Here is a 24,228-nt window from a genome sequence, read left to right as displayed (position 1 = left end):
AATGAGTGGGGTGGATTATTTCTGGCCACGTTATAGTTTCAGCATTGCAAGGAAAATCAGACTTACTGGCCTTTGATCAGAAGAGCCCTGCTGGATTAGACCAAAGGTCCATCTAGTCTTGCATCCTGTGCCCATAAGTGGCCAACCAGATGCCAATGGGAAGCTTGAAAGCAAGACATGAGCACAATAGCTCTCTATAGCTATTGTTCATGAGTAGCCAGTACTGAATGGTACCGAATCCCATCATTTATCTATACATTCTGTGAAGAAGTACTTCCGGAATCTTCCATAATACAGCTGCAGTGTATGACCCTGGGCTCCAATTTTAGGAAAGTGGAAGGAAAGACCTTGTCTTATTGACCTTCTACAAAACAGATGTAATTTTATCACTCCCCTTTCACATCTCCTCCTTATAGACCTTTTTTTTTTGTAATTAAAAAGAGCCAAAGTTTTGAAACCTTCCCTTGCAGAGGCACACAGTTCTCTCTATGGAATACCACAATGTTAATGAAAGTGAAAAATGAGTTAATTTTCCATGAGTCAGCATGTAACCTGTTATATCGCTGTGTCGTCTGCTATGTCAACCCACAACTTAACATAACCCATTCTCCACAATGTTGCTGCAGGCATCTTATGGCTGTCTTATTGGTGCTGCTGGGTAGAACTGGTGTGTAATGCTGAGTATATTAGGGGCTCAGGTTACAGCATTCAGGGTGGGATAGAGAAGAGAGTGCGGAGCACTTTGTGGAGAGGAATTGGAAGACTATGGAAGACTGAGGGCTTTGTGAAGAGTTGCAGGACTTTTCAAGCCACTGAACTCAATACTTGAATTGTGCACTTTGGCACAGCAAGGATGTTGTAAGCAAAGAACCCTCTCTGGGCTCAGAGAGTGGAGGCTACTTGTAACATCTGTGAATAGTTTGTGTATAAAGAGTGTGTTTGGTAGGGTTGCCATATCTCCAAAAGTGAAAATCAGGACAGAGTTGTTGAGCTTTTTTGAGTTTGGGAGCTTTTCTAAGGCATTTTCGGCATGATATAACCCCTGATGCCAGTCTTCAAGGACATCTGCAAAATTTCTGAAAAAATAATCCAGGACGCCATTTTCAGAGGCGAATTCCAGGACATGTCCTGGAAAAACAGGACATATGGCAGCCCTAGTTTGGGTGTTGGGCTAGTAAAGATAGCTCTGCTAAACTGCTGTTTTCTGTGATGGTCTAAACCACTTGACTGAGCTTCCACAGTTTGCACACACAACACGCAACACACCTTATGTGCAATGGGGCATATGAAGAAAACAGTTGTCACCTAGTTAATTCTCTCCACTGACAATATCTCAGGGTTCCTTCAAAAAGGAATGTTCTATATTTTTTTCAATAATATTAATTTATTTTTATTTATATACCGCTTAACTACCATGGTTTCTAAGCAGTGTACAAGAAATACAACACAGAAAGGTAAAAAGTTTAATTGAAGAGCGAGCACGCATGTCAAAACCTCAGTACAACTGAGAGCCAAGTAAGATGTTCCATGCAACTAGTAACCTTAGAGCCCAGAAAATGCAGAGAAAACATATCCAAATTTTCAGTCAACTTCCCAAATTACCACCACTAACCATCTGTCGTCTTTTTCTTTTCCTGCTTCTTCTTTTGTCAACAAAACAATAATCAGATCCCAGATATTATGAGCTTCAAAAGGCAAAGGCAAGCTAGCTGCTTAGGGAATAATTTACCACAAAAATAAGCAAAAAAAAGGGAAAGACTAATTTTCTTTGCTGACAAGTAGAATACAAAATTAAGGTAACTGGTCTTTAGATTCCTTAAAAAAAAAAACAACCCACACATGCCGGTGTTTTGCCGAACTTAGTCTGTAATGGCGTTTGAAACCATTTTGGTGGTGATAAGAAGCCAACTCAACGCTGGCACAACATTCATTTTGTTCTTACTTCAATGGTCGCGGCTTTTTCAGTCTAACAGTCTAACAGTTTCACTCCTTTCTGAATGAACAAAGCTTTCACTGCTAGTAATCATTTACAGCGATAGTTGGGCTAAGTATTATCTTTATTCAAAAAAGCAATTCATTTCTCTCTTCCCCACCCCCCCTCTCCTTCCACCAGTTACAATCAACTGTTTGGGGTGTGCATTATCTCTGATGTGGTCTTTTTAAAAGAAAGAATAAAGAAGAGGGTATGAATATTTAGCTTTGTGCATTTCATGGAGAACTCATCAGCACTTCCATATAATAAAAAGTACATTATAGCTGCTTTGTAATATGTTCAATGCCAGGAGCCTGATAAATTTCCACTGAACACACTCATGTGCACGAGTAACAATAGCAAAGATATAAATTACCATAATTTTTCTGCCCCCTGCAGTTAGTGGTACAACAGACACTTTCCTGAAGGTGCTGCTTAGAAAAGATATTCTTACGAGGACAAAAAAAAACAAAAAAGCCCTGCATTCCTGGGCACGCTCAGTACTGTCTCCTTGGTGCTTTTCATACCACAAACACCTTAGACAGGTAGATGGGGAAAAGAAAAGGCAGGATTTGTGTGCCTTAATAGTTGTTTACATCTTTAAAATATTGTATTGTTTAAAAAGCTATCTAAAAGTAAACACTGAGCATTTTCCAATTAGATGAGGACTTTTTGGGGGGTGGGGTGGGGGTTACCTTGTGTATGCCCACAAATACTTACCTTCATCTCTTCATTTATTTGTGAACTACAGTCCATTTCAGATGCATGGAGTTTTGTCTTGAGTCACAGATAGATACAGAGGTTTTTTTGGGAGGGACAGGTGATAAACAGTGAGGTCAGAGGGTGATGCAATGCAGAAAAGTACAGGGAGTGTGAATTATTTAATTAACAGTGGTAGTTCACACACACACAAATGCTGATTACAGCTATCCTGGCATTGGTAAGCTACTGATTGGATCGAACCTTTGGGTATATTGCAATTCAGAGATTTCACATTTCAGTCTGCCTTTGAAGTTCCATTGCTTTGGGACAACCACTGCAAGGTCACTACAGAGTGTCCTGGAAGGTTTAAATGTTCCCCCACTGGCATTTAGATCTGATATTCCTGTTGTCAGATTTGTTTCCATTTATTCTTTTGCATAGAGGCTGCCCCCCCTTTCTTGCGCTGTGCTAACGCAGTAGGGGATTGTTGGCGGATGATGCATACAGTGGCACCTCAGGTTAAGAACTTAATTTGTTCTGGAGGTCCGCTCTTAACCTGAAACTGTTCTTAACCTGAAGCACTACTTTAGCTAATGGGGCCTCCTGCTGCCGCTGCGCTGCTGCTGCATGATTTCTGTTCTCATCCTGAATCAAAGTTCTTAACTTGAGGTAATATTTCTGGGTTAGCGGAGTCTGTAACCTGAGGCGTCTGTAACCTGAAGCCTATATAACCTGAGGTACCACTGTATATCACATTGGAAGACGGTCAAGTGAATGAAGCCTTGATGCTGTGAATTGTGAGCACCGGTCACAAAATGGCTGCTTCAGGGCATGGAAAAGGAAGAAAGTAAAGGTCAGATAGAAATATATGGCTGCTCTAGGGTTGGCATTATTTTTGCGCAGGATTTTCCCCAAGCCACCCAATTGCAGATCAGGAATAGGCTGACCTGTGAAATCACAGATCCTGCACATGTCAGTGCCACTGTGGATCTTTGGTGCCATAGTGGCTCCTGCAATCAGTGCGGTTCACAGAAACTAATTTTATGGCAGTTTGGGGAGTGAGACAGGACCATGTAAAAATCCCTGTTTTTTTGCCATAGTGGCACTTGCTCTGGGTCACATGACACCCCCCAAAAGGCTTCCCTGCCCTCCACTACCTCTCTTGAAAACACCTACATTTCATCTTTCCCCAGCCACATCAATCCTCTTCTCTGGATTGCACTGAGAAAGGAGACAAAGGTGTCCAATTAAAGAGGAAGCTGGCTTGCTTTGAATTAGCGCAGAGGTCTGCAGATAACTGCTGAGCTTGAACAGTAGGTGGGGAAAGCGGGAGGCTCTGAACACCCACTTCTTGTTGCAATAATTTCTTGTCCTCTCATGGGCAAGCTTTGGTAGGTGCTTCCATTCCAACAGCTGCCATGTTGAAAATCCCACATTTACAGAGGGCAGCACACATAAGGTTTGCTGTTTTTAAGGAAAGGAGTTATAATGGAAGCACCCCTTCGACTATTTTTGCTCTGCAAAACATACATTTCTTTCTGATCTCTGGTCTGTTTTGGAGCCTTATTCAAAGGTACTAGTGCTTACATATAAAATCCTTGAAACCTAAGTGCCTAAAGAAGTGCCTTCTCTTTTACAAAACTGCATGAGTCCTGAGATCATCTCCCAATTCCCTTCTTGGGGTGCCCCCATAATCAGTGAGGTAATTGGTGAACAGGAAGGGTTGATGTTCCATACTACTTCTCCAGGGAGGTCCAGCTGGTGCCTTCTTTGACGTCCTTTAAACTTCTGTTTCCACCTTGCTTTGTGCTGTTTTGCTATACGATTAGAATCATAGAATCATAGAATCATAGAGTTGGATGAGACCACAAGGGCCATCGAGTCCAACCCCCTGCCAAGCAGGAAACACCATCAGAGCACTCCTGACATATGGTTGTCAAGCCTCTGCTTAAAGACCTCCAAAGAAGGAGACTCCACCACACTCCTTGGCAGCAAATCCCACTGTCGAACAGCTCTTACTATCAGGAAGTTCTTCCTAATGCTTAGGTGGAATCTTCTTTCTTGTAGTTTGGAACCATTGCTCCATGTCCGCTTCTCTGGAGCAGCAGAAAACAACCTTTCTCCCTCCTCCATGTGACATCCTTTTATATATTTGAACATGGCTATCATATCACCCCTTAACCTCCTCTTCTCCAGGCTAAACATGCCCAGCTCCCTTAGCCGTTCCTCATAAGGCATCGTTTCCAGGCCTTTGACCATTTTGGTTGCCCTCCTCTGGACACGTTCCAGTTTGTCAGTGTCCTTCTTGAACTGTGGTGCCCAGAACTGGACACAGTACTCCAGGTGAGGTCTGACCTAGTGGCTGTGTTTTATTGGTTTTCATAGAATCATAGAATGTGAAGGGACCCTGAGGATCATCTAGTCCAGGGGTCAGCAAACTTTTTCAGCAGGGGGCCGGTCCACTGTCCCTCAGACCTTGTGGGGGGCCAGACTATATTTTTTTGGGGGAAATGAATTCCTATGCCCCACAAATAACCCAGAGATGCATTTGAAATAAAAGAACACATTCTACTCATGTAAAAACACGCTGATTCCCGGACTGTCCGTGGGCCGGATTTAGAAGGCAATTGGGCTGGATCCAGGCCCCCGGGCCTTAGGTTGCCTACCCATGATCTAGTTCAACCCAAATATGCAACTGAGGGGATTGAACCTGCAACCTTGCCGTTATCAGCCGCACGCTCTAGCCAACTGCACTATGCAGGTACAGTGGTACCTCAGGTTAAGTACTTAATTCGTTCCGGAGGTCCGTACTTAACCTGAAGCTGTTCTTAACCTGAAGCACCACTTTAGCTAATGGGGCCTCCCGCTGCCGCTGGAGCACGATTTCTGTTCTCATCCTGAAGCAAAGTTCTTAACCTGAAGCACTATTTCTGGGTTAGCGGAGTATGTAACCTGAAGCGTATGTAACCTGATGTACCACTGTATTGTGCTTTATGTGATTCTAATCTAAACCAATCTAAATCCAACAGATAAGTGGTGGCATACAATATATATTAAGTAAACATAACTGGTTTGTCTGAAATGCTGACCTGCCACGGAGCATTTTGCAAGTTTGCTGTCAATCATCCATCTTTTTAGGAAGGCATATATATCAGTCAAACCGGCTGCCGATTAGGCAAGGAACTTTTAACCTCTTTAAATGTTTGTGGCGCTGTCTACTCTTTGTGCTTAAAAAGCTCTATTGCGTTTTCCAAGGCAGACACCATTGCAAAGCTGTCATGTACAATGTGCGAAAGGAGACCTGGCACAAATGCTGATGGTAGGAAAACCTTCCCTCCTGCAATGTTGATTTGGAGTGAGCAGATCACATTTCTTAGCAGTAGAGAATCGTCCGCAGTGACACATTTCAAATGAAAGGAGGAAGCCATTAGCTCTGACAAGAGCGCTCATAGTTGAACCCAAAGGGGCTGAAGGTGCAAATTCACAACCACCTTAGCATCTTTTGAAGTGATAGGATATTGTAACAAGGGTTAATTTTCTTGAAAGGCTGCAGCTTTTAAATGGCCATTCCTAGGATGCTCAATCTACTGTCAATTAATTTCATTAGATGACCCTGAGTGTAATAGAAGACTTTTTCATTCTTTGTATCATGCATTTTACCAATGGTGGTTTTTTATATTAAATATATATATTGAAAGGACTGAAGAGGAGGGGTTGCTTGCCCTTCTCTGAATAAGCAGGTCGGGACTTTGCCATTCTATTTTTTTGTCTCCTAGAGGTGGTGTGCAGATTCTTGAGTGCTTAAAGTACTGCCTTTTGGCTTCTCAGCATACAAGTCTTCTCTTGTGAATTTGCAGTTTAAATGCACTTCAGTTTCTGCAAGACAGTTCCCTGAATGGAATAGAGCTCCCAGATGACCTTTAAAAATAAGAGCTGTGGCCTTACAGAACGGATTTCCAACGTGACATAGTTCAATTATGGTGCTATTATACTGAAATGTATTTCCCAAGTCGTAGTTTAGGAAATGAGAAATGCCTGTGGTTTCAAAGTGAGATAAAGACTTCATTGGAGATAGGGCACTCAAGCACAGAGCCAGATTGTGTTGTTGTTTTTTCCTTCAGCCACAAATATATTTGTCTTAGGTCTACACAAGCACTGAGGGCAAATGGTAAGCAGAGCATTACAAAGCAGTTCTTTTCACTCAGTGCAAGCATATCTCACCACAGAAATAGGGATACCTTGACTAAACCAATTCAGCAGGTTGACTTGTGTTCTAGGATTAGTGCACCTTGCTTTGAACATCCTATGAAGGGTGGGGAAAGAGCATAAGAATAGGATACTATTGAGCCTGTCTGTGGCAGAGACAGCCAATGTGGTCCAACTCCAGATGCTGTTGAACGCCCATCTTCCATCAAACCTATCAAGCATAGCCTATGGCCATGGATGGTAGACAACTTTGGGAGGGTACCACATTGGCTGCCCCTGGTGTTATGAGAAGGAATTACTTAGCAAGCTAACAGTCCAGAGATGGTTTAATCTGATCCTCCCATGGCCAAAAGCCTCCCTTGACTTGAAGGCACCTCCTTCTCTTTCACCCGTGTTGTTAGGGCTGGTCTTTTCCTCAAGCACAGAACTCAGCTTTCTTAGTTCAAGGAATATATACGTCCTGGCATCTGCTCTGAGAATGCAGAGGTAGCGAGAGCAGCTAGACTGGTGACTGGATGCTGGGACCATATAACTATGTAACACTGGTTCTAAATGAATTACATTGGCTCCCAGTACGTACCCAAGTACAATTCAAAGTGTTGGTGCTGACCTTTAAAGTCCTAAATGACTTTGGCCCTGTATACCTGAAGGAGAGTCTTCGCCCCCATTGTCTAGGCTGAATACTGAGATCCAGCTCTGAGGGCCTTCTGATGGTTCCCTCAATGCAAGAAGTGGGGTTACAGTGAACCAGGCAGAGGGGCCTTTTTGGAAGTCACACCTGCCCTGTGGAATGGCCTCTCAGCAGATCTCGAACAGATATGACAACCATGTGATTTTTAAAAGACATCTGGCGACAGCCCTGTTCAGGGAAGTTTTCAGTGTGTGATGTGTGTTGCTTTTACTATTTTTTGTTGGAAGCCGCCAAGAGTGTCTGGGGCAACCCCAGATGGGTGGCATATTTTTTATTTTTATTATTGCAAGCAAGAACGACGTTCTTTCTTGGATATGGTAATGTGTTTAGGGAGGGTAGCTGAAGGTAGACTGGGCAGCAGAATTGGCTGGCATGTGAACTGTGCATCTCACAACTCTGAAATGAAGCTCAATAGGGGACACCCAGCAAAAGGAGCAAATACATAGCATGGAAATGTGCCTAAAAGATGCACCTTGCTATGGGGATAGCCAACTTACAGGTCTGGGAGCCAAATGCACCCCCCCCCTTGCCCTGGCCACATCCTGTACTAAGCCTTGCTTCATAGGCTTGAGTGCTTTTGCCTGGATGGAGAAGGGAGGGGTATGTGTAGAAACTAGGTCACTGTACAAAAGTAACATTCATATTCATTGCTCTGCCCACTTCTGCCCATCACTTGCATATGGCCCCTAGGAGGTTGCCAAAAACAGAATGTGGCCCTCGAGCTGGAAAACGTTTGCCACTCCTTATCTATGCTGCCAGCGACTGTGGTTAAAGCAGCTTCATTAAACTCTTCCAAGTCTAGCTTTGTATTCCACAGCTCTAAACCACACTTTAAAGAGGAGAATGGCTACATTTAGTCACAGAATCGTAGTTAGAAAGGACCACAAGGATCAAGGTTTCCCAAACTTGGGTCTCCACCTGTTTTTGGACTACAACTCCCACCATCCCTACCTAGCAGGACCACTGGATGATGGGAATTGTAGTCCAAAAACAGCTGGAGACCAAAGTTTGGGAAACCCTGATCTAGTCCAACCCCCTGAAATGGAGGAATCTTTTGCCCAACGTGGGGCTCAAACCTATGACCCTGAGATTGATATATTTAGCTTACTAAAAAGATTTGAAAGTGCCTGCAACAAAGTCAGCCTGCAACCTCTCTGCAGTGTATTCTACCCACAGTGGCTCCTGAACACCAAAAGTGCTGGAGAAAGAACTAGAAAGAGGCAGCCAAGTGAAGAAACCTTTAGTATGTTTGCTCCTGAAAGTGTATTTTTCCTTACTTCTCCATTGTGAAAGGGGAAAAACACGTAGGAAAAAATGAAGTATGTTTTATACACAAAGAAAACTGGAACATCTGCAAGTTTATTTGTTTGCATAAGATGGGTATAATTAACTGCAAACAAACTTAATATCGATCGCTCAAAGATATGGTCTATTGTCCATAAATCTGACAAAGAGAAGAACAAATATCAATTGGCTGAAACCAAATTATCCATTATCTCCTGCAATTCCCCCAATTTCTATGCAGTATTTACAAGTAAAATCAAACCTACGCAGAGCTTCGATGTACAGTGGTGCAGTAGCTATGAAGATTATGGGCTTTCTGAAAAGCAATCATATGCTAAGAGACTGATGTTTTCACAGAAAAATATACATCTCAATTAAGGCTTTCTGCAAAGCCTGAAGGCTTTGACTGTCAACACACCCACGTGGTCTGGGGCTGTGCAAATTCTGCACCTCCGTAGGAGCCAAGAGAAGCGTGAAATCTGATTGCTGATGCAGAACTTGGCAGGATATCAGTGTTCATTTTATCCCTAATGGCTGCTGTGAAAAGCTTGGAAAACCTGAACTCCAGAAAACATCCTGGATTTTCCAGGATCAGAATGTTTCTGGGGATATACACACCCTGATCCATGTCTACTGCTGTTTGCCGCTTTGAGGCCCATGGCGATCACTCAAACCAAATCTCTGTGCTCTTCATTCCCCTTTTAATCAATCCCCTGCTTTGGTTCAATAATTTCTGAATTTTCGAAGCAAACAGTGCATACAAATACACTTCACATGAATTTATTCTGCAAAATTCAGGTCACCATACCGCATACCTAGAACTGTTTTGGGGGCTGTATGTGTCGGTATGCAGGGCGCGATGGCAAATGTGTACACTGATCACACACGACCCTGCATGAAGCAACAATCTTTTACAGTCATTTTAGCAGGTCCAGCAAACTATATAAAATTGCTTCAGGGGAAAAAAATGAAACTGCTTAATGTCAGATGATTTTATACAATTATACAGTGAAGAATCCGATTTTCAATTTTATTTTTCCCCCTGACAATAATACATTTAAAAACAGTATTTCACAGTCACAATATTACTAGCAGAAACTGAAGTATTAAAAGGTTAATCTTCATCTGATGAAGAATGTCCCTGTCGTTCTGTCCTAAGTTTTTCTGCGTAGAACTGGAAGCTCTCCTACAGCAGATCAGAGGAAGAAAAGAAAGTTAGGAGACAAACTAGCATTTTAGTGTATATGCTAAGCAATTTGTGCATCAACCCAACCCCCAAATATCTAACTGTTCTACACCTGTTTTCCTAACACTGATCAAGAAAAAGAAAAAGGCAAAGACCAATATTCTGTTATGGCTTAGGAAGAACTTGAGTCCACACAACTTGAGGAAGACTAACTTAAACTTCAACAACAGTGATACATACCTTCCTTATAAATTCCCTTGTAAATATGAGCAGCCTTTGCCAACCAGGTGTCCTCTATAAATATTTTTAACTGTAACTTGCATCAGTCCTAGTCAGCACTGTCGTAGACCATAAATGAGCCCCCTTAGGCATGAAAAGTTTAGATTTTTTTCTGCCGCAGAATATTATGAACCTCCCAAACATGTCTTGTAGATAACCTAGCTCTAACCACAAACCACTACTAATTGCAACTTACATGAACTCATTGCTACTTGGCTTTTGTAGATTCTCCTTCTAAAGTAACATACTGAAGAAGTTATTTCCACAGTTTTAATGCATTTGTTCCCCTCAATTAAGCAGATTTACAGAGGGGCCAAGGTTTGTGTTTTTTGTTGGCAAAATTACGAAAGATAAAGTCAACCTGCCTGAGAAAATTAGTTCCTATGTTTTACATTTTCATCCTTACAAATGCTGTTTGGAGGGAGGGGGGAATGTTCATGTTTAAAAACTAGCAATTAGCTAACACCTAAACCCATTCTGAACTAAAGCATGCGGAAATCATTTAAAGTTTAAATGCCAGAGATGAAACACTCCAAGGATGCTTGATAAACTCACACCTCAACATGAATGCCCAGTAATGATCTTATACTTTAAACACAATAGCCCCAGAAGGCTTCCTTCTCCCACTAGTCAAGTCTAACGCCAGATTAATACAATGCCACAATATACACAGCACTTCATTTGTAGACTCCTCTGAGGGTTTTCTGTGAAGCCTTAATCCCAGAGTAATTAAGCATGCCACTTGTTTTATTAGCAACACACACACACACACACACACACACACACTTCCAGAGGTATTTCTTTGAAAAATCAGTAAACACTCACAGGAGGTTCAGTGAAAGGAACAGGCTCTCCTGCATTCTTAAGGAGAACTGCCAAACGTTTCAGAAATAACTCATCTGGGTGCAATTTCTCAGCTTTCATTTCATCATACAGAGCTTTTGCTGAAGCCACATCCTCATCTAATGCTAAGGAGGGGAGGAAAAAAAGATATATACAGAAGAAACCATTACAGGAGATGAAACAGTTTACCAATCAACCAGAATGCATTATGCCAGAAATTTCTAGTTCCACTCAATTCATAAAGACTCAAATGTGTTGCTCTGCAGTAATTTCCAACCAAGTAGACCTGAAGTAGAGAGAGATGCTGGTTTTAATCCATGAATTACTGCGATAAAATGAATAAAAGCTTCACAACTGCAGAGTAAATTTGCCCCTTGATGAATTTCTGGGGATGACAAGCAGCGACGGCAAGTCTGAGGATTCTTGCGGCTCCCGCTGCAAAGAAGGCCTCAGAGATAAGCCAACTCCCTGTACCAAGTTTGAGGGGGGGAAGTGATAGTTTCCTCTTCCAATTAACATTCTAAGGTAACAGTTTACTTTTCCGCATGCAGCTTTCTTAGTGTTCATTTGAATAGTAAGAGACTGGCGCAAATGAAACAGACAAAGCTCATTTGAGATCAGTGTCAATACACCCTTTAAACCTGCATTGCCCACAGTCCTGAGGGGTCCTGAATTTATTCCTTCATGAAGCCATTCCTAGGTCTGTGGCATTAGTCAACGAATGAGAGCTCCACATTCCTTAACTGAGAGTCCCTTTGGGTCATGAGCAGCAGCTTTTGATCATTAAATTAACTACCTCCGTCTTTGAGGATTCCCTCATCACTTTCAGTTATGCTTTGAAGTATGCTCACTACCTTAATGTGTTTAGATCACTAACTGATTGCATTAGAAATAGTAATAACAACCTGCTGACAGCCTTGAGCTGAAGGCCACAGACTTGCAAGCTACTTAAACAAGGAGAAGGAAATAATCCCGAAGGTGACACATATGCTCTGGGAAGATGGGAAGATCTCTGACGCAAATTCTTTTGACTGGCTGTTAAACTGTCGTATGTGGACAAGCTTGACACAGGGGCCAGCAAACTTTTTCAGCAGGGGGCCGGTCCACTGTCCTTCAGACCTTGTGGGAGGCCGGACTATATTTTTTTTTGAGGGGGGAAATGAACGAATTCCTATGCCCCACAAATAACCCAGAGATGCATTTTAAATAAAAGCATGCATTCTACTCATGTAAAAACACGCTGATTCCCGGACCGGCCGCGGGCTGGATTGAGAAGGCGATTGGACCGCATCTGGCCCCCGAGCCTTAGTTTGCCCTACCCATGAGCTTGAGTGAAGCATGTGAGTTGCACCATCCCCAATGTTACCCCGCCCCCCACAGCTGGTAGGACTTTGGCAGAACCTTGTTCACTTTTACAGAATACTAGCATTATACCAATTCAGTGTAACCCAACTTCTTTTGTTAACAGAACTGTGTTCACACGTAACACAAATCATTGCTTAGGAATAACCCATGGACTAGCCTTAGTGAATTGTCCATCTTGCATGCATCTCTTTCCTCCTGCGCAGCTGGGAAGATGGCTTTGGCAGAGTTTAGTCTCTTTCTTTTTTTGTAGAATCCAGATGTGCTATTACATTCAAACCAAAGGTTGATCTCACAAGCCAGCTTTGTAACCCAGGGTGTATTGCTGGTTTGTTACAAAACTTAACAGTGTTTGTTTTAAACTGCAACTCCTGGTTTTGAATGTAATGGTCAGGATTCTGCAAAAAGGAAACCAAACTCTGCCAATGTCCTCTTCCTAACCACCCAGGAGATGGGAGAACCCAAGATGGCCACTTCGCTAAAGCTAGTCTATGAATCACTGAGCCAGGATTTGCTTTACATGTGAACCAGGCAGAGGGCCTTCTCGGTGGTGGCACCTTCCCTGTGGAACGCCCTCCCATTAGATGTCAAGGAAATAAACAACTATTTGATTTTTAGAAGACATCTGAAGGCAACCCGGTTTGGGGAAGTTTTTAATGTTTGACGTTTGATTGTGCTTTTAATATCCTGTTGGGAGTTTCCCAGCCAGATGGTCGAGGTGTAAATAATAATAATCATCATCATCTGTTAACATGTGAAGCGGAATTACACTGACTCAGACTCTTGTCCATCTAGCTCAATATTCCCCACTCTCACCCCCTCCAGGAGTTCAGACAGGAATCTTCCTCAGCCCTACCTGGACATGGAAGGGGACTGAACCTGAGATTTATTCGTAAGCAGAGCATGCAAATCAGGGTGGCCAATTGCTACTCCCCCCCCCCCAGTAGAGACCTGTGACAGCAAAAAACCCTGCTCTCCTGCTTGCTTGAGTGACAGAGCCACTAAGCAGGTCTTTTTGCTGTACTGATTTTCATTTCATTTACCTTTCTGGTACCTGCCTTCCTAATAAGAGTTACTTAATGGTATACATGGGGAAAAATAAAAAGCTTATAATCTGCAGAGATGCATGTTTCAGACCCCTCCATTTGTCAAGGAAAAGCTTCCCACTCACAGCTGCAAGTGGATGAGTCGCTTTCCAACTGTGGGAGGCTTCAGAACCTGCGCAAAGTGATGGTTTAATGAAGGTATAATAGAAATTGTTAACTTCCCATTTCTTTAAAATAGAAGTATCTATTGTATGAAAAAACAATAAAAGGAAGATGTAACAGTGAGATTATGTTTAATGGACCGCACAACTGAGACGTTTTCATAGTATTTTCATAGTTTTTCTTTCTTTTTTCCCTTACAAGCCTTGGACACAGTCTCAGGGTTTTCTATACCTGATGAGAAGGGAGAACAAAAACCCCACAAATTCAACTAGCTTTGGAAAATAAAGTATGCATCCTTCTGGTTCTAGAGTCTAGTATCTCTATCTTTCATATACCTTAGTAAAATTGCAACAAAAGTATCACCTCAAGCACCCCCTCCCTTTAATAATGCTACTGTTTGGCATACACCTCATGGGCTGGATCCAGACTAAATTATTTCCCATGAAAACCAATGAGAAGTTGCAAATTTGTCTGATTGATTTCAATGGGACCCAAGTTCAAGAAACTCAGCCTGGATCCAATCCAATGACCCCTCCACCCCACCCCGTCTCCTGTACAGAAATCTGAATTAGGGAGAAAAATAAATGAAATTGTTAAAATGATATAAAGATTTCAACAAGGTTTGCTCTTTGCCTCCTTACCAAGGTGAAATGTCAACTGGGCTCCCATGTGGCTTTCCCCAGAAGGAAACCATATGTACTGGGTGAATTTGAGCATGTTAGTTGTTTTTTTTACCAACTGATAAAAAAGAAGCATTTAAGTATCCCCGCCGCCCGGGACCAATTGAGTTGCCAAGGAGACAAGGCATTTATATATACACAGTGCTGACCTATGAGCTACCATTGAGCTGTGCCTTCCTTACAGGTTTGTTAAAATGTTGTTTTCTTTGTTTGCTCCACACCATCAGCTACTAGGTAAACTTCACCAGTACCACTTTTATGTAGTTTGTCATTGGCTAGGAGTCCTAGCTCTCACAGAACAGTTTGTGCCCTGAACAATCCTTAAAACATCTACTTTCTAAAGACCTCCAGCTTTGACTATTAAGTTTGAAATGCTCAAATTTTAAAGTCCTCATACCTACTGGACCGCCTCTCCTGGTATGCCCCGCGGAGGACAACACTTTGGAGGTCCCAAGCCACAAGGTGGTTAGATTGGTCTCAACTAGGGCCAGGGCCTTTTCAGTACTGGCCCCGACTTGGTGGAACGCTCTGTCACAAGAGACTAGGGCCCTGTGGGACTTGACATCTTTCCACAGGGCCTGCAAGACAGAGCTGTTCCACCTGGCCTGTGGTTTGGACTCAGTCTGACCCTTATGTTTCCCTCCCCTTATGATTTTGATTTATGGGCTACTATCAAAATGAGACTGCATTTTAAATTGTATTTTAAGCTGTATTTTAATAAACTGGGGTTGTTGTCCCCCACCTTATGTTTTATTGTAATTTTATTGGTGTTAGCTGCCCTGAGCCCAGCTCTGGCCGGGGAGGGCGGGGTATAAATAATAATAATAATAATAATAATAATAATAATTAATACGTGTTGGCAAACGGTCATGTGGCATCTTACCATGGCATTTCATAAGGTAAGAGCAAATCATCCTCCTATCTGTGAAGTCAGGAATTAGCTCCAACAATGTCTTGATTTTCTGAACCTAGAAAAAATGAGAGGCACATAAGCAGACTTTTGTTATATAATATCAAAGCAGAAAGAGCTTGTTCATAAGAATCAAGGACTAAGGGAAAGGAATATGCTATGGTCACGACCCAAAGGGATGTGTCTGGCAGGATTTTCAGGCAATAAAAGGTTGACTGCTCTCAAGAAGGCAGGAAAGAAAAATTTCCCAGAATCCTTGTCATGGGCCAAGGGATGTTACCTAAATCAACAAGAAAATTATTTAAATACTGGCTAGAGAGATGGTTGGACCCTTGGAGGATAAGTAGATTGCAGGGAAGCTGAGCAAATCCTTTGCACATGTCTTCACAGTGGAGAATGTAGGGCAAATCCCAGCACTTGAACCAACGTTTTCAGGAGGGGAGTCAGGAATTGAGGAATCAAGAGATAAAACCAACAAATTGCTGGTCCCAAATTGTATCCGCCTAAGAGTTCTCCAAAGAACTGAAATGTGAAATTTCTTATCTTCTAACAAAAAAAAAAAAAAAAAAAAAGTAACTTGTCCCTAAAACCGGTCTCTGTACCCAAGGGCTGGCAAGTGGCACCAATTTTTTAAAAGGGATCCTGGAAATTACAGGAAAGCTGGTGGAAAGCATTGTTTGAGATATAATAACCAAGCATACAAGCCTTGCTGAAGCAGAATCAGCATGGCTTTTGCAAGGTGAAGTTCTGTCTCACTAAGAGTTCATTTGGGGACTGTCAACAAACATCTAGAGCTGATCTGGTTGACACAGTGCACTTGGACTTGGTCCTTCACCAAAGACTCCTGAGTAAGCTTAGCAGTCATGAGATAAGAAGGGAGAGCCTCTTGTGGATCAGGAACTGGTTATGTAACAGGAAGCAGGGAGCAGGAGCAAATGGGAAGTATTCCTGATGGAGGGACATAGCAGGTGGAGTGCCCCAAAGACTGTGCTTTTTAACTTGTTCATAAATGATCTAGAGTGAGGGGTGAACAGGGATGTAGGCAAGTTTGCTGATGGTACCAAATTATTCAGGGTTGTTAAAACAAAGAGACTGTGAGGAGGCCCGAAAGGACTTCTCCAAACTGAGTTAATGGGCAGTAAATTGACAACTGCAATTCCAAACCTGTGTAAAGTGATGTACATTGGGTTTGTTTTTTTTTTTGGGGGGGGGTCTTAATTAAAAAGTATACACTCATGGGATTTGAACTGGTGGTGATGGACCAAAATGATCAAGGGAGTGGAGCAACTCCTGTTACGACGAAAGGTACAGCATTTGGGGCACTTCAGAGAAATGGTAAGAGGTGACATGAGAGAAGTGTTATAAATTCTGTTTAGTATGGAGAAATTGGATTGAGAAAAGTCTCCCCACCATAACCTCAAAACGCATGGAAATCCAATGAAGCAGAATGTTGAGTTCAGGACAGAGAAAAAAAGTACTTCTTCATGTAATGCATAATTAAACTATGAAACTCATTCGCACAGGAGGCAGTGATGGCCAGCAACTTGGATGGATGGCTTTGAAAGAGGATTAGACAAATTCATGAAAGAAAAAGCCATTAACTAACCACGATGACTATGCTCTGCCTTCATGGTCAGAGGCATGGTCAGGGTCCTGATTGCAGGCTTCTCGTGGGCGTCTGGTTGGCTGATGTGAGAACAAGATGCTGGAGTCGATTGGCTATTAGCCCAAACCAGCAGGCTCTTCTCATGTCTGTTTTGTGACTGCTATCCTATGACGTGCCATGCGATATTAATGCAGTGGAAGGAAGATATGAAGTTGTCTCACAATGACCTGTTTTTTGTACTCTTCTATTTTATTGATCATTAGGGACGCAGGTGGCGCTGTGGGTTAAAGCCTCAGCGCCTAGGGCTTGCCGATCGAAAGGTCGGCGGTTCGAATCCCTGCGGCGGGGTGCGCTCCCGCTGCTCGGTCCCAGCGCCTGCCAACCTAGCAGTTCGAAAGCACCTCCGGGTGCAAGTAGATAAATAGGGACCGCTTACCAGCGGGAAGGTGAACGGCGTTTCCGTGTGCGGCTCTGGCTCGCCAGATGCAGCTTTGTCACGCTGGCCACATGACCCGGAAGTGTCTCCGGACAGCGCTGGCCCCTGGCCTCTTAAGTGAGATGGGCGCACACCCCAGAGTCTGTCAAGACTGGCCCGTACGGGCAGGGGTACCTTTACCTTTACCTTTTTATTTTATTGATCTCCTACTCTTGTTGTTTGCTCTATAGCAACAGAACCCACTAGAGAGAAGTACTGTGGTTAGTGTAGCTTCTACTCTTTTAATGGAGCTTACGGAAAGTAAGTTCTCAGTGGATTGTGTCCTTAGAAGCTTGGCATGCGAATTCTGCTACAAAAGAAGCAAATATGTAGTTTTCAAGTTTCATGCGCATTTTTGGAACAGGGCAATTACTGGCACTTAAGCAGTATACCACTTACCAAATAAATATTTCATGCACCATTTTCCAAAATGCGGGTATTATAAGTAACAAAAATGCACTGTTGAAAAGAACTCCCCTCCCTTTCTCATATTAAAGAATTCATTAAAAAAATAAAAAAGCTTTTCCTCTTTTCACTCCCTGTGAGAACAGTATGTTGGACCAGGTGGGCCTGATCCAGCTGGCTCTTCTTAGGTTCCGATGAGCCCACCATGATAGCCATTATTTGCCCAATGGGAATATGTGGTTTAATTATGTCCTCTTGTTGGAATCTAGAGACCCTCAGCTTTCATTTAAAGATTAAGCGGCAAGGCTGTAGACATCACAATTAATTGAACAATTTGGGAGTGTCACCATCAACCAATTTCCCTAGATACACAAGAGGAGATCTTGTCCCCCTTTTCAGAGTTGATGACTGTGAAAGCACAGAGTCAGGTTCTATGGCAACATCCTTGACAGAGAGCTTTGACTAGTGAAGATGCTAGAAAAATATGGGGGTGGGGGTGGGGGTGGGGGAGAGAGCTGACATACCTGTCCTGCTTGCTGGGTTGTCTTTGCAAGGAAAGCCACCAGAATCTTTTTTTGTTCACCTATTGCACTGCATCTCTTGAAAGGAAGAAATAGGGGAGGGGGAAAGAGAGACACAGAGAGAATTAAATGAGCAAAAGCAACCGTAGGCTCTAGATAAATAAAACTACTGAAGGTGAAAACTTCCAATTAGAAAGGTTCACAATAACCAGCACTATATTATTATTACCAAAGGCCTTAATAGTCGACCACTTATTAAAAACCTGCAGAAAGGAAAACAAATGGGGTGCCAAGGCAATTCCTCCCTTTCTTTTTCTGTCCTTGGCACAATGAGCATTAGGCTTGCTCAAAAAGGAGGGAGAAAATGAACAAATGCTTTAACATCCCACAGAAAAGAGATTTAGGACTGTGAAAGAAAGAAAGGGAAAAAAGGGGGGGGGGACGACGACACACACTATTCCTCTCCAATTATTCTGCCAAGCATTCACAAGTGAGCTAGGGATCATAAGGTTAATTATACATTTAATAAGGTGTCAGGGAGATAACTGCTCGTTTCTTTATAAAAATTAAAATGTACAAAGCAAGTTCTCTTTAAAGTATAATTACCTACACTTATGCATACAAAAGGACTGATTTCAATCTCTCTATTTTATAAAAGGCTTTCTCTGCAACAGACAGCCAGTGCTCAAGAGACAAAAGTTAAACTCAAAAAAAGTTTCTGTGACAGACCTGACAAGTCAAGTGTCTATCCCATGTTGGAAACTATAGAGTTTCTTTAAAAAAATAAAATAAAACCTTGATTAAAAAAAAAAAATCAAGTATGTCAGACAATATTTTAGTTTATGCTCACAGATGTCATCCTTGCATGTGTGAAAAATGCATACTGTTTCCCACCCCTAAGAAAGAGCTTAAGACACTCTGTCAATGCGAAAACCTCCAAGTATCAGCCTACTCCGCTTTGCAGAGAATGTATACACAGGAACACACTGAATTACTTTATAAGCAGATACCGGAGACATCCGTGAAGAAGAACTAATTCAAAACCCCACTAAGAACACACAATGCATTTAATGCTTCCTTGTCAAATTCTCACAGATTCAAATAAAGTTTATCACTCTTCCGATGAATGGCAAAAGGAAACCAAGCAGAAATCCCAGCACATCCTTTATTCCATCCTGCTTTTCAAAGGATTGCCAAAACTCAAAATAAACAACTGTTCTATGAGGGACAACTACAACTACACCTACACACACACACAGCGAGAGTCTGAAGAAATAGGCAGTGTGGTAGCAAAATCTATGTTTTCAAAGGAAGTTTGTCATACATGGGGCATATGGCAGAGCAAATAGCAATCTTTAAAAAGAAGGCAAGAAACACTGACCTATTCTTTATTTTTATTTTATTGCACTCAAAAGAGTATAAGCCATAGCTGTAGATATTATCTGATTTTGGACACAAACAACAGAAATGTGGAACTGGGCATTTGTGTGGTACATAGTGCAGACTCTCAGACTTCACTTGTAGCACTCGGGAGAGGTTTTTAAGTGGACTGAGAACCTTTCCGGCCCAGTGTGGCAGATCTTTATCTCCTCCACCACCCACCTATCAATCACTTGATGCTATAATGGCAACAGGGGACCGGTATCTGGGTTGTCCCCGTGCATCAGCTGATGTGCAAAGTGTTCCATCGCAGCAATGCACTCTATGCGGAGATTCCCTTGTATTTCATCCGGTAATTGCAGTCTATCCCTCTTCAGACATTCAGTGCAGGGAGCGAAGATGCACTATACCCATATCCTCATTTCAGACACTGAAACACCCACCCACCCACCCAACTAAAAGCAAGTACTTTGTCACAGTTTACTTCTGCAGGAACAAATTCACTACTACAAGATGTCGTGGTGGCTAACCGATGGCTTTAAAGGGGTGTTAGATAATCATGGATGGTGCTATTAAATGATGTTGGCAGTCTGCTTCGGAATACCAGTTGCTGGGGAACATGAACAGGTAGATGTTTTGGGGTTAATGTCTTGCTTTCGGGCTTCCCAACAGTGGCCACCCTTGAAGACCTCCCAGTGTTAGACCATGAATGTCACTTGGGTAGATTCCATGGAAGTGAAGCCTTTTGGTACAGTTCCTATTCACTAAACATTTCTCTTTTCCTCAGTCAACGTAAGGTGGTCACTTTAAAACTAATGGAAATCATGTACATCTAAGCTTATGGAGGTTCACTGCACCAACAGGGTACCATATTTAAACACATTAAGAAATAGCTTTTCCTTTACATCCGAAATCTAACAAGATCACCTTTACCTCAAATGCAAAAACAAACCAACCACCCCATGTTGTTTTGCAAAAAACGTATGTTGCAACTTCTGTCTTCAAACCTACAGATAACAGGAATGGATCCTGTGACATTTTATATACACGTGACAAACTGATGCACGATCATCAACACATGGGTCCTTTTGGGTCCAGAAGAAGGCAGGACAGGGGCAAAATGAGCTGGGGAACGCTTCTATGCGCTCCGCTGACGTGCCCAGGGTCCAGGAGTGGAATACCCACACAAAATGGTCACCGCCTGCATTCTTTTAAAAGGAAATCTTATTTTTAGAGACACTTCAAAGCTGTTGAAACCCAACAAGATTCTTCACAGGAACAGAAATAAAGTAAAACAGTTATTATAAGCATCACTAGTAAGCCAAGTAAACTGGGGTTTACCATGAGATTACAGTGCACGTTTAAAACGGATGCATCTCTTCGATCGCAAAAAAAGACACCCCAAGCATTGCATTTATGGTTTGCTTAATTATATAAGCAGTAGGCAAGGATCAAATTTCACCACTACCAATTTCACACACACCCCGCCCCGGATGCTACAAAACCTCCTGATGACTAAAGAGAGGGTTTTTCTTTCCGTTTACCCTTTAAAGTACTTAGCAGCTATGCAAGAACGTAAGTGAACGTAGCAGTATTTACTATCAGAAATTGGTAACAAGCCTCAATTTGACACAGGGAGTCTACACAAAAGCAGCAATCTGCAGGATCATTGTGACTGTTTGACTGCCACCTGCTGGGAAAGGCTCCCGGCTGGAGCCTGTTTGTGTACACTGCCAATGGCAGCTCTTATCACCCATGGTTCATTCTGCATATTTCTCTGCTTCCTATTTAGCACTGCTAAAGTGGTACGAATGCTGTCGTCTCGCTCCCCGAAGATTGCCAATTTTTAAAAGAATGAGGCAGACAGACCACGGACCACTAGAGACGTGTATTTGTCAGTTAACATGCCAGTGACACATAACCAAACAGAAAGCAAACACAGCTTCTAAAACATTTAGAGGCTCCCGGAGAGAGATTTGACTGCTTAAAAGAAGATGCTACTACTGGATGTGTGTGTGTGTGTGTAAATAAAAATAAATGCCCACTATCAGTTTGAAAATAGTAGTTATTATTTGGGACCTGCTTTTCAGCCAAGCCTTAGCCCCCAAAGTGGTTTATTGCAATTACAATTTATCACTAAAAAATGCAGCTTAAATCCTCATTCCCTTGTTTCAAGGCATTTTGGATTAGACAAGAATAAAATTTTTGCTTCCAATCCACAGCAAAACAAAACAACAAAACAAAACAAAACTCTTAATACATGAAATCAGCAATTATGTGACAAATTAAGAAGTATCTTTGCCACATCCTGTGCATGACACCTTTGTGTTTATTTCTTGCTTTTCTTTTGATGCGGTCGCAGCACTACTATCCCTTCTCCTGATATGTTATTACCTCTAGAAGATGCCTGGCATCGTCTGCTCTTCCCGCATTTATATACTGAAGGAAAAGGTCTGTCGCAGGCCTATAAATTCCAAACTGATGGGCCAACCGTTCAGCCATGGCACTAACTGCAAAAATCGAAAGAAACATGTAAGTGAATAATTCCGGCTTTAACAAAATATATTGCTACAGCCTGTTTTAAGTAAAACTGAAAGCTATTTAGCGACGTTTCTGCAAAAGCAAGGTAGAAACACACAATGCCATTGACTCAGAGGCTTGGAAACAGCCATTTGTTTGGTCCCTAACCATCCAAGTAGGGAAGTTCTGGCTCTCTCTAACTTTTAAAAGTTGCATCCGGTCAGTATCTCTGCACTGACAGAAGGCTATTTGACCCAATAGAAACAGCAGAAGGGGAGGGAGACTATTTTCAGAAATCCCTCCTCTTTCCACAATCTACCTCAGAGGTTTGGCGATTTTTTGAAGCAGTGGGAGGCTACAGGAAAGAAGAAAGAGACTTCTCCTTTTCCACTGAAGGATGCCTCCAATGGATCAAAGAGATTAGTGTCAGCAGAGGAACACCAGATGGAAGCAAACATTAAGGTGAGATCTCCTCTGAGTAACATAGGAATGTGCAGGCAGACAGGCTAGTCTAGTCAAAAAAAAAATTGGCCTAGTGATTCCTATGGACTCCTTTTGCCAGGCTAACTTACATTTTTCCAAAGCTGGCTCCAGTTTGTCTTCCAACAACTTTCTATATACAAATGAGATGCTTGTACTTGGGGAGTCAGCAAGCAGTGCTCCAGAGGTAAACATGGTCTCAATGTATTCCACAGCAACATCAGGGTTATTGCTGGAAGAGAAAGGGGTAAAAAAAAAAAGTTGCACTGGTTTAGTTTCTAATGTAAGAGCTCCTAAACCAATAAAGCAGGTGCATGAATGTTTTATTTTATTACTACATTAATATTACACAGAGTAGCGATGTTAAAAGTACCCATGACTCCATTCATGCAGATATTGTCACAACACAAAGTGAAACAAATTTATGGCTGAATGCGTAAAGTCGGCACTAACTCTGTTTCTTTCGAGAATGAACTCTGACCTGTTCTATGGCTGAATAACTCTGCCATAAATGCTGCTTTTTTTAACGGAACAAAGATGACTGCTGGTTAGTTACTTCTGAAATAATAAAAGGGCAAAAATAAAACATCCAGGGACAACCTCTTAATAATTAATGCCAAAGCAACCAAAGAGTATTTTCAAAAAAATATTAAATTAAATATTTTCCTGAATTTTTCATAGCTGTCTTTTTGGATTCAAACACAACAAAATTAAATGTGATACATTTAGCAGCTTTGTCTACACACTTTTCTCTTTGAAGGATAATGCAGCATGAGATAGCGATGTGTAAGAAAGAAATAGAACAGTTTATTGTGCTTTTGGGGGAAAAGTTCTAAACACTCTGGAGCCTGGTTGCAAGACAATTTTCATGGAGAGATACATTTGATCAAGGATCTGTGCTTCAGGTACTGGCAGCTGCTACAGGTTTGTAATGAGTTCAGAGCCAATTTCCAGTCTGAAGAAGTACCTGAATGCCTAATAGGGCAGGATTTTCTCCCTAGGAGTTAGCAAAAACATGGCCAAACTTGTTGATAAAAATGGAATCTGAACAAGCAGTTAAGTATGCTGGCAACATTGTGCTTGCTACGCAAAAGAGTAGAGTTCTACAGACATTACCGTATTTTTTACTCTATTAAGACTCACTTTTTCCCTCCTAAAAAGTAAGGGGAAATGTGTGTGCGTCTTATGGAGCGAATGCAGGCTGCGCAGCTATCCCAGAAGCCAGAACAGCAAGAGGGATTGCTGCTTTCACTGCGCAGCGATCCCTCTTGCTGTTCTGGCTTCTGAGATTCAGAATATTTTTTTTCTTGTTTTCCTCCTCCAAAAACCAGGGGCGTCTTGTGGTCTTGTGCATCGTATAGAGCGAAAAATACGGTATTTTGTTCTTCCACATGGCAGTTCCCTTGTACTTCATTTCTCATGGAAGACTGATGAGAGAAACCTGTGTTTAAGCTCTTGTAAAAGTCTCCCTAATAAGATATGGTCTGAATCACTCATAATGAAGTTTGAGCTTTGGGC

The 24,228-nt window shown here is 42.1% G+C and overlaps 2 protein-coding genes across 2 annotated transcripts in view; both read right to left on the bottom strand.

Annotated features, from left to right (window-relative positions):
- ABCG5 (ATP binding cassette subfamily G member 5) overlaps nucleotides 1–24,228 on the bottom strand; it is a 231,802-nt gene that overhangs the window by 54,716 nt on the left and 152,858 nt on the right. The window lies entirely within an intron of this gene.
- The window catches only part of LRPPRC (leucine rich pentatricopeptide repeat containing), a 124,191-nt gene continuing 108,873 nt past the window's right edge, over nucleotides 8,911–24,228 (bottom strand). Inside the window, exons 33-38 of the mRNA XM_079968468.1 lie at nucleotides 22,803–22,942; nucleotides 22,105–22,220; nucleotides 18,334–18,408; nucleotides 15,297–15,381; nucleotides 11,146–11,288; nucleotides 8,911–10,041 (exon numbers count right to left, since the gene is read on the bottom strand). Of these exons, the coding sequence (XP_079824594.1) occupies nucleotides 9,970–10,041; nucleotides 11,146–11,288; nucleotides 15,297–15,381; nucleotides 18,334–18,408; nucleotides 22,105–22,220; nucleotides 22,803–22,942 (631 nt within the window). The 3' untranslated portion in view covers nucleotides 8,911–9,969. The remainder of the gene's footprint in view (nucleotides 10,042–11,145; nucleotides 11,289–15,296; nucleotides 15,382–18,333; nucleotides 18,409–22,104; nucleotides 22,221–22,802; nucleotides 22,943–24,228) is intronic.

The sequence above is a fragment of the Podarcis cretensis genome (genome assembly GCF_951804945.1).
Source record: "Podarcis cretensis genome assembly, chromosome: 3".
Lineage (NCBI taxonomy): Eukaryota > Metazoa > Chordata > Lepidosauria > Squamata > Lacertidae > Podarcis > Podarcis cretensis.
This window is presented reverse-complemented; position numbering and strand designations above follow the sequence as displayed.